The following is a 10880-nucleotide window of genomic DNA, read 5'->3' on the forward strand; positions in this document are numbered from 1 at the left end:
CAATATCCTAAAAGTGTGCGGGAGGTGGATCCTGGTGCATCCAAGTGGGTCAAAGAAACATTGCCCTTAGATTTGTAGACATTGCTCTTTGTAAAAGTTGAGCCTAGCTCTCGAAGCTTGCTAGGTGATAACAAGTCTTGTACATGCGTAGTTGTACAAATCTCATTAAATGACATAGTTTTCCTCATGATAAGTGAGCAGAGCAAATGCGGCCTCAAGACTATATTAGAAATCGAGCAATATGGCTATGCGAAGGCCAAGACTCACAAATCATTTGCATGTCCGAGCATACCATGATATCTACAAACCTATTATTTGATTGCATAGGTAGAATTTGTATGCCCAAAACTATATGGCTAAATAGCCTTGTAATAATTGTAAGATGAATGCTTTTGAATTCATTGGTTTGCCATATTCCTCTAGTATTTTTTAAAGAAAAGGGGAGTAATATCTCCATTGTTATTGCCATAGGCTTATCCCGTAAAAATTTCAATACAAGATGTGATACAATTTGTCTAAAAGTAGGAATCATCGAATTTGTACATTGTATTTTTCTGATACACAATTTATCACCTAGATAAAGTCATAAGATTACCTACCTAACAATAAGGTAAGGTATCGCAATGGTAAATTTCAAAATAAGGTATAGAAATGGTATAGCAATGGTAAATTTCAAATTTTATTGATAAATGGTACCCTTGGTATAATATCGTATGTTGATGGTATACCACCAAAACAATGTTTGAAAATAAAAAATATATATTGATGGTATATTTTTATATAACATTATAAGTCTCTTTATTAGTGTTTAATATATTTATGGTATAATTTTGCCAATAGCTTAGGCTCTTTTTTAGTATTTATGTTTTCTATCAATGGTACATATCCATACATCGATAAGAAGTTGACTCCTTACCAAGTATCCTCCTTTAATCACATTGTGAATAAGGTCATTAATGGGTTTTTGTAATCACACCTGGTATTTTGCAAAAACAAATGTGTGATTACGTGATCACTAAACTCTTGGTTAGGTAGATCCATGTGAAGAGATAATTTTAATTGAAAGTTAATGGTTCTCCTTCCATTTACAAGGATGTACATACCTTGGGGAGGAAGTATGTTACATCGTTGATTGGTTTTGGGTTTCCAGAAGCTAGCCTCGGGCTTAGGGCAGACCCTAGAGGATGAGGCTATTAGCCTAGGGTGGAAGGCCCTAGGCTAATAGGGTCTTCTAAGGGACGAGGCTATTAACCTAGGGTGGAGGGCCCTAGGCTAATAGAGTGAGGCGATTAACCTAGGGTTTAAGGCCCTAAGGCTAATGTTGAGGAAGATAATCTAAAGTAGAGTCTAAGGGGTATTTAGTCCTTAGAGGGCTACAACTTATAAGTCGAGTCCCCACTCATAGGCATTTCCCAAATATCTCATTACGTGTGGGAAGCATGCCTATCCACAATGAGAAGATGCCTCTTTGTTAGGGACATCCCATTGGGAACCACTTTTAGAAATGGTCAAGCCAAGCAACAAAGGCATTACCGATCACTAGGCCTTTGTATGGACATTGTCACAACCATTACCTTCCATAGTTCTCATTGCTCTCTTGCACTTGAAAACGTAGTATCCAAGCAATGCATAACTAGTAGCATCCACACAACGTAGTATGGACACTGTCACAACCCTTTCACATTACCTTCTGTAGTTCTCATTACTCTCTTGCACTTTAAATTATAGTATCCAAGCGATGCATAACTAGTAGCATCCACACAACATAGGATTGTTAAGCTCTCGCTCATATTGGCATCAAACCAGACTCTATGATTGCATTTATTTGTTAAGATGTGTATGCCTTTGTCTTTTCTGACCCTCTAAAGACATCTCACACATATTCCCTATGTTGAGAGGTGGTTAGTCATTGGAGGCAAGGTAATTGTTTTAGCCATACATGCATTTGGGAACATCAAATAACATCTTTACTATTTCTAGTATCAAGTGTAGAAATCTAACTTGAACTTGGGGAGGATTTGCGAAGGAGTTTGACAAAACAAATGCCTCTTTTGCAATAAGTATGAAGAACTACGGTGCTAAGGTTAACTTGAGTTTTATTGATTAGTGTGGGGGACGTGTGGTTGCATCAAGTTGATAAAGGTTTTAGCCATAGGAGACTACTTTCATCATGCTTCATTCATTGGATAGAGTAGTAGATGTAACTAAAGTCTCCTATGCAATTGCAATTCAAAGGAGTGAAAGGAATACGATGGGTGAGATGCATATCTAATTAAAGGCAATATGATAAGAGTAAAGAGATGAGAGTTAAAAGGGAAAGAGGTAAGAAAGATGTAGTGCTATGCCATAAACACTCAACTTCTCGTTTGATGAATTTCTTGTCCTACTAAGGGTCACTTTGCCTTGCAAGAGAATGCTTTTAAAAGCATGGTGGGTGACCTTAATAAGGCATTGCTTAATTGCCTGAGGGGTGTCACATACACATGGATCCTAGGGGATCGGTGCCATAAGAAGCCTAATAGCATCAATGTTGCTTTCTCAAGGGGGGATGGCATGGAACCAAGGTCTCGAGGTCAACCCTTGGTCAAATTATTTTACCTCTAGACATAAGGTGGCCATTTGCTTGGAGCTACCCTTCCAACTTTATGGAAGCAACAAAGGAGATGGGGGAAATAAAGTAAGTTTCTGTAGCTCTATGAGTCAAACTAGGCTAGGAACCCACAAAAATTATTAAAGCAACATAACAATGTACAGAAAGCTCAAACTAGGCTAGGAACCCACAAAAAATATTAAAGCAACATAACAATGTGCAAAAAGCTCTAGGACAAACTTACACAAAGGGCCCCAATCTCAAAGTCCTCTAATTAGTTATCTTGAAATAACTTAGAAAACTTGCTTGGGCAAAGATAGGCAAGAATTAATTAAAATTAGGTCGGAAGATTGAAGCCTCTTGTGAATTTGACAAAAATAAATACTTAGTACTACTTTAATCTATGGTCAAATTAGTGGATTGGTTCATTGATAAGTTGAGGGATGCCAAACTAGCCAATGGAAAAGCACAAGACTAGTACACTAAAATATTGCTGCACTTACCCACATTATTTATGAATGCAAGGTTTCAAAAAAGAAGATGCAAACTACAAAGGAGTAGAGTAAGATTGAGTTGTCTCATAAGGTTGGATTCATACTATGAAAGTCTTGCATGAATGGAGTTTCTTGTGTAACAGATATTCTCGGAGAGTAATGCACTAATGGCATTTCTTGCAGAGGCCTAGGAGATGACATGTCTGATATTCAGAGTGGTGAAAGCAAGAGTGGCCCACGTGTTCTAGCCCAACAAAGATACCGACCTAAGGGGGCATTGTTCATGTAGGATTTAGCTTTTTTTCTCTAATTGAAATGCTATGGCCGTAAGTGTGCAAGTTTGTGTGTAGCCGATTTGGAATAAGCTGGTCCCAATCCTGAACGTCAATCGAGGATAGGTTAGTGTTTGCATAATGCCAATTCCAAATATCGAAGAATATCTTTTGGCAATGCTGACAGGAGGGGAGGGAAAGGGCAGCAGTAGGCTGTGTTAAATGCAGTTAGGAAGAGGCATGTTTATTTACTATGCTCACAATAAACTATGCTCACTTCACTCAACTCAAGATCATCTCTGCCATTCTAGAGTGTGATTATCTTAGAATGGAAGCGTGGAAGAGAAGCACACGTCACATCCTAATAACTAGAATGGCCCTCACAAATTCCCACAACACGAGAGAAGTGTGTGACCTGAAAGTGAGAGTTCTGGTTTCTAAGGCAAAATTACAATCAGCTTCACTTCTGTCAAGTTCCATGTACAAACTCCAAACTATTCTTTGGCTCAAGCAAGCACCAACAAAGGTACCACCCCATTGTCAAAAAGCATTTACTCAAATGCAAGCAATAACCAAAACAAGTAGCTCCCTAGATGGGAAGCATACGCTTTGTATGCTGGAGAGAGAAATGGCCACAGGCCTTATCTAATTTTCATCTAGCCAATTATGCACATGCATATTGCACGAGCTGCACGAGAAATATCCAATGATGAAACTTCAGAATTCTTAAAACCAGGCGCTCGTGTACAGAGCACATCCAATCATGAAACTTGAGATTTCTGCATAGATGGGTAAAATATCCGATCATGAAATTTAAGAAATCTTAAAACTGTGTGCGTGAGAGAGAGAGAGAGAGAGAGAGATCAGGAAACAAACCCACCACCCCAAAAAAACACAAAACACGAATCGAAGTTAAGAGAAGAAATGAAAAGCCCTTCAGTAGCCAACTTACTCTGCCATCTGGATTTCAAAAGATTCAAGAATCTCTTGGGCCAAAGAGAGACAGAGACAGACAGAGATATCAAGCTATTAAGACAAGATGACATCCAAAAACAGTACAAACCTAAGACTGGGTGTTTCCACTTCCCCACTTTGATCCTCATATTGACCATAAATATAGCCAAACCTGAAATACCTAAATACAACGCCTACGACACAGAAGGTAGCTGTTCACCATGAATGGGATCTGAGCACCAGGATGCAAGTTTGATGCTTGTTAAAATGCCTTTACAAAGCATTGCACAAAATTCCTAAAATACAAAAGCTGTTACAAGGCAAGAAAGATTTCAAATAGCAATCAGAGAAAGTAACTCTGAAGTTTCATGATTGGAATGAGAGAATAAGGAGTAAAGCTGAGGACTGAGGTGACGCATCAAAAATTGCAAAGACAAATTATGAGACAGTTGCAAGAAGTACTTGCAGGCAAGAAGCTTTAAGCATATTAGAAAACTTAAAAGAGCCAAAGAAATTGTGCATTTACATCCACAGTCCACTGCCAATACATGAATATACAAGAGGTAACATCAGCTCCTTCCATCTAAGGAAGGCGATTCCCAATCTCTGTTGACAGGATGAAATTTGAAGTTAATTCAAATTGAAGTGAAGTCTCAGATTCAGAACACAGATATTCCCAATCTTTGGGTAAATTACAATTTCTTTGATTGACCAAATCTGAACTGTACAGTACAACCACAGTGGCAAATTTGAACTACCCACAGCCCCACTGTTGACAAAGCGGTAGAAATCATTGAAAGCACAAAGCTCGTCATGAATCCAATGACTTGCGCACACACTGTCGCACCCTCCTGGGAAAATCATACAAACATAGCTAAGCTTCATGCGGAAACCTCCCCCAAGACAAGACCATATTTCAACAGCAGAGGAAGACGCAAACAAAATATACGATTCCACCGCACTCGTAGATTATAAAAGGGAAAAATATCACCTGTTGTATGCCTTGATATCAGCTTGATACAAATGGGCAGCTTCCGGATTAGCAGGGCTTGCCGGATTTGGATCTGTCAACAAGGACTGTTCACAAGGAACTAGAGCTATTCAGATATGGAACTCGACAAATATCAAACGAAAGAATTCGATGCATTTATATATACAAAGGCTACAAGACCTGGATGGAAGTAAGAATGGTAGAAACGTTATGACAGGGGGACCAAGCGTCCTGGATGATGTCCATGCATAACGTACCGTCACTGTACACTGCAACAAAGAACATCAACAAAGTAATCAATATAATTCAAACTTCAAAGATTCTTCGAAGTAGCAGAAGAGAAGCAGACTTCAGCACTGTCTCACCGTTTGGATGATATACTTCAGACGTGAAGCGAACACGAGGTGGCATCTCGGGATAGCGTTCTCCAAAAGTCAAACGTAACGAGAAAATACCACCTAAGAAGGATAAAATTTCCATAAGGATTGATACAGAGATCTCACTCCTTCTGCAGCACAAACTTCCAGATTGATGCCGAGGCATCCCAAGGGTGAAAAGGAGAAGGGCCTGGGCGGCCGCCTCTTCCCAAGGGACCGATTGCGAGGGCAACAATCAACGCCTCCAAAGAGAATTTTTCTCCAAACCAGCCAAAGAAACAAACGCAACCACCGATCTGTCTCGATTCAGGGGGGACAAAACAAAGCAAAACAAGCAGGAGAAGCCCGCACCTTCCCAAGGAGAGTCATCAGGGCCGAAGATGGAGGCGCCCCAGACGAAAAGGTTCTCGTCAGCGTGGGGGCTGGCACTGCAACCCTAAGAAAGATGAAAATGAAGGTGAGGGAAGAAAAAGATGAGAGGGAGGGGGAGGAGGAGGAGGGGAAGGAAGAGAAGTACCTCGGGGGGTTCGGTAAGGATGGATTTGAGGTCGGACATGAGGCGAAGCTGAGCAGAGGAAGCCATAGCCAGAGACCTCTGGAGCTTCGATGGCCAAACAAAACGAGTGAACAAAAAGAAGAAGAAGAATAAATTGAATGAATGAATGAATGAAACAATTGAAGAGAAGAAGCCGTCCTTAGTGTCTCTTCATATCAATGTCCTTGTTATTATTATTTTTTCTCCTTATATCAATTTGCTATTATTATTATTTCTTTATATCAATAATTTGTATATTACATCTCTTTTGGAATCTCACGCAACCACTCATTCACACCTCCCCCCTTTTCGTTCCCAAGCCACGACTCTCTCTCTCTCTCTCTCTCTCTCTCTCTCTCCCTGTCACGATTCTCTGTCAACGATTCTCCTGTCTCGTAGACAGTGCCTCACCACTGTCGTCTCGCCAACGATTCTCTCTGTACACTATGGCCACTCACATGCGCCTAACCCCCTGACTATGGCTTCACATACTTCCTATGCGCGAAGCACGCCATGTACTAGATCAATTTGTGCCCCCCAATCCCAAATAGGCATGCCAATGCATTCTTCAATACGAAAAATCGTTAATAGATTTGCGTAATGGACGTTTCTCACATACCTTGAAGTGACATATCGGCATAGATAGTATTGAGTCAGAAAGTTATGTTGCACCTAACCCTACAGGGCCTATCTATTGCTCCATGACAGTCAAACAAGCCATAGTTGCATGATGCCAAACCTAAGGTCGGAAGCTTTGTTCCAAACACGTTCCTACAAGGCTTGGCCCCTCTAAGCTCCTTATGTCACCCTATCACAACTACTTTGCTTTAGTAAGAGGAAGGTCATGTTCCCCCAAAGCATGAGAATCTCTTCTCGTTAAGCAATGCACCTTTCTCTATGGCAAAGCTTCGTTATTAGAAGGGGAACAAGTGTGTACTAGCCAAAGTGGTATGATGTTTGCACCGACACAATATTTGGACACTTAACATCCATTAGATTCCCAATTGTGACAAAGGGCAAGAGTAAATAAAAATATCTACATGCATGAGCTATGCCCGTTTAACCAAAGTAATTTAGTTACATGGATCTAATCGACGTGTATGTCTAACGCTACTTTCAAATTACATAACGAATTTACAATTCAAGTTGAGGAAAACTTGAAACTTTGCAATGTAAAAGCTTATTGAAAATGACATGTAAGGAGGGGCATGAAATTCTTTCTCAAACACATGTGATGTGGTATTAAAGATAAAATGGTAGCAAAATTTGTTGGCCATGTGCTCTTTTAAGTTAACTACTATAAAAAGGGAAACCTTTATGTGGATGTGCATAATAGTTTAGTTATTGATATCATGTATTGAAAATATATTGCCATTTTTTGCCTTTGTTGGTGATGATAATTAGAGGAGTAAAAAGGATGATCATCATTAAGCTATATAAGGAATGGGTTCAAGGAAGACATGGCGGGGTTAAGGAGGAAGTGGAGAGGAGTAAAAAGGATGATCATCATTAAGCTATATAAGGAATGGGTTCAAGGAAGACAGTTTGGGGGGGTTAAGGAGGAAGTGGGGGATGCAAGGATACATCCTTTGTTGGTGATGATGACCAGAGGAGTAAAAAGGATAATCATCATTAAGCTATATAAGGAATGGGTTCAAGGAAAAGGGGGGGGGGGGGGGGTAAGGAGGAAGTGGGGGATTAAAGGATACATTTGAGTTTATTGGTATTCAATAAGGAATGTGGGTGATGCTTTCAAGTTCATTCTAAGTGCCCTACCTTATTCATGGTTGCACATGCTATTATTTTAAAAATGTCAAAGTATGATGTGATGGTAGTGAATTTTATAGGCTTGTGAGCTGAATATGCACAAGACAATGGTATTGTTATTTGAAAGGTATCATGTACACAATCATTTTAAGGACATACATAAAGACTTACCAATACTTTAAACCAAGTCTTTTGCACACGTGTAATGAAAACTTAATGGTATGATTGTTGACAAGCACATCACCAATCAATAATCCACTTAAATCCTTGTCATTTTGCTAGAAGCTTGCTCAAACCCTACAATATAATTCTAATACCTTTTCCATCTATGTCTTTTTACTCACATAAACACAAGACCATGACCAACTCAATTGAAGAGATGTAGTGCAACCCTGAGGGGGCCACTAAGAAATATGTAAGCTAGCATGTGCGATCAATAGAAGGGGTTTTATATTAGAAAGTGTACATACATCAGGGATCTTGTGATTCAAAAAGTAAAAAGTTTTATACATAAGGATACTTTAATCATCTCAAAATTTACAGAAGGGGTGTATATAGGTTATAAAAATCTATAGGTAGGGGGTATTTTTAATTCCCCTTGATCGCACGTGTTGTATGGGGTTTTACATAGTGGCCTCCCCAAGAGTGCACTCTGCTACATGAAGACCTCCATAAACCTCAACTTGACCTTGTTATGCCTTCACAAATTAGTCATTTGTGTGCTCAAAAGTACAAGGTGGAGTGAATGAGGACACTGCACATGAATTTTGGATATTGATTGCACCCTTTTTGTTAAAGAACATGAGGAAAAATTTAATAACTGTAAGAGATGTAGTGCTACATGAAACTCAATTTGCCTTTATTATGCTTTCGCATCAATGTGCTCAAAAATTCAAGATGTGTAATGAGGGCCTCCACAAATCTCAATTTGCCCTTATTATGCCTATTGATGCTCAAAAATTCAAGATGGTGTAACGAGGACCGTACCCATGAACTTTGGATGTGGCATTGCACTCTTCTTTCAAAAAACTAAATAAATAACATGCTGACTTATATTATAGCAAAATATATACAAAAATTGGTCAACTAGTATGGGCAAACTGCCCATGACCTACACCATTTACGTAATTAGATCAAAAATCTTGAGAGGCCAACTCAAACAAACAACTCCCCCACACCATAAGTATTAGAGAAGACAACTTCAGTCCAAACATAGACCAAACGAAAAGGAGAACCGCGCCTCTAATATGTTACCTATTGCTACTGCAGGCATCGAAGGTGGATGGTAGCCCACTAGTATGTCCTAGCATCACCAATTTCCAATTAGTTTTAATGGAGAACTTATGCATTAGTCCCACCTTTCGAGTTGCCACCGCAATCCCACACCAGGCACTCTACACACACCACCCACACGATGGGCACGTGGGTTATTCTTAGACCACTTGGACATTCTTCCATGAACTGGCAACCAATTATGTAGAGTTTTCTAGAGAAAGAAACAAGCCTTGTTGGCTTGACACCCTTTCCATATGTCCACACATCTTTGTATCCACCACTTAGGAGCTTCCACGTATCATTCAATGAGCTAATTAGCTCCTTAGTCTCCATCCAGGACTTGTACATAGCTCTCACTGAAAGGTGTGCTCCATGCCATTTCTCCCAACAACAACTGATTAACCCACCAGATCAACGATGTACTCCCATTAGAAGGCCATCTAGTAGGCAAGTTATTTACAATTCTAAACATAATGGGAATCTCTCTATGAGATAGATCATATTCATCCCTAATAACCAACAACGAACTCCATTTGGCTCTTGTCAAGTCCCACGACTAGAGCCAGAACTTTAAGCCTTTCTTATGCATAGATCCAATAGCTTGCAGGTCTAGCCAGGCTAGGAATTTATCTTCAAATGTTACAACCCAACTCCACCATATAGGCTCATGCAGGCTAGCATCACCTTTGAGACCCATCCTCCCCTTCCACTTCATTAGTTTACCACTAGCTTTCTAGGCATCCATCATCCCTACAATCAAGTTCGATCCCCCTGAATCTTCACTGGGAACTAGGAGGCTCATAACTTATCATACCATGTCATTTGATTACATGAACCTACCCCTACACCTTTGGTAGCTTCCACAAACGACTTAAGACACTCCACCCATGGGGTATCATCTAAACACTATTAGCAACCACTTGCACAACAAGGCTATATTCTCCCAACCCCCCATTACCTTTAGAAACTTTCATAGCTTCCCATGTAACATAGTGCCACTTCCTGTTTTTCCTCTCCTCAGCCCAATCAAAGGCACACAACATTTTCTCAATGTCCTCCTAGTGAGTCTATTTAAACCTCCACACAAAGGCTAAATAAGTAGTGGTGTGATAGACATGACATGCTTGATAATCAACATCTGGGCATTCCATCCCATCGTCACTCCAAACCAAGCACAAACTTTTTGCCAAATTTTGTCTTTAAACCAGTTAAATCTTTGCCTTAGAGCTAGCCCAATAGCCAATGGGGCACCTAAGTACCTCACCACAACTCCCCTTTGGATCCACTTCAACTGCACATGCTCCAATCAATCAGGCAGGCTACAAAATTAGTCCTTAGCTCAAAAACGTTCTGTCCCACCTGCATAAGGATCTTTAAGACTAGCAAGGCAATTCCAAGGCAATTCCAATGCATGACAAGGCCCCTTCACAGTCTACTGGTCCTCCAACGTATCATCTACAAATAGTTGAGGGCATACCTGACTACCGAAGGGTAGTACTACTCCATTAATTTCTAATCTAGCAAATCCTTGCTTGATCTTATGAATCAACGGCACCATACCCAAGGCAAACAATAGAGGAGCTAACGGGAATTCTTGCCAAATAATTCTCTTAAGCTCAAACCTT

General features: G+C 40.0%; 1 protein-coding gene across 1 annotated transcript; it reads right to left on the reverse strand.

Moving 5' to 3' along the window:
• Window positions 1-4782: 4782 nt before the first annotated feature.
• On the reverse strand, window positions 4783-6355 carry LOC147882065 (ubiquitin-conjugating enzyme E2 2-like). The gene is made up of 6 exons (XM_087401583.1): window positions 6196-6355; window positions 6030-6114; window positions 5667-5759; window positions 5482-5570; window positions 5302-5387; window positions 4783-5161 (listed from the first exon to the last, which is right to left on the reverse strand). The coding sequence occupies exons 1-6, from the start codon at window positions 6259-6261 to the stop codon at window positions 5122-5124; spliced, it is 459 nt and encodes a 152-aa protein (XP_087257709.1). The 5' UTR covers window positions 6262-6355; the 3' UTR covers window positions 4783-5121.
• Window positions 6356-10880: the final 4525 nt, after the last annotated feature.

The sequence above is a fragment of the Dipteris shenzhenensis genome, chromosome 30 (genome assembly GCF_047967505.1).
Source record: "Dipteris shenzhenensis isolate YYH24624 ecotype China chromosome 30, Dip_SZ_1.0, whole genome shotgun sequence".
Taxonomy (NCBI): domain Eukaryota; kingdom Viridiplantae; phylum Streptophyta; class Polypodiopsida; order Gleicheniales; family Dipteridaceae; genus Dipteris; species Dipteris shenzhenensis.

Bases quoted from the DNA above. Each gene is read 5' to 3' on its own strand.
- LOC147882065 (XM_087401583.1), bottom strand. From the start codon at position 6,261: ATGGCTTCCTCTGCTCAGCTTCGCCTCATGTCCGACCTCAAATCCATC. The intron at 6,115-6,195 runs GTACTTCTCTTC...CATCTTTCTTAG, and splicing joins TCCTTACCGAACCCCCCGAG to GGTTGCAGTGCCAGCCCCCA. The intron at 5,162-5,301 runs GTGATATTTTTC...TGATTTTCCCAG, and splicing joins GATATCAAGGCATACAACAG to GAGGGTGCGACAGTGTGTGC.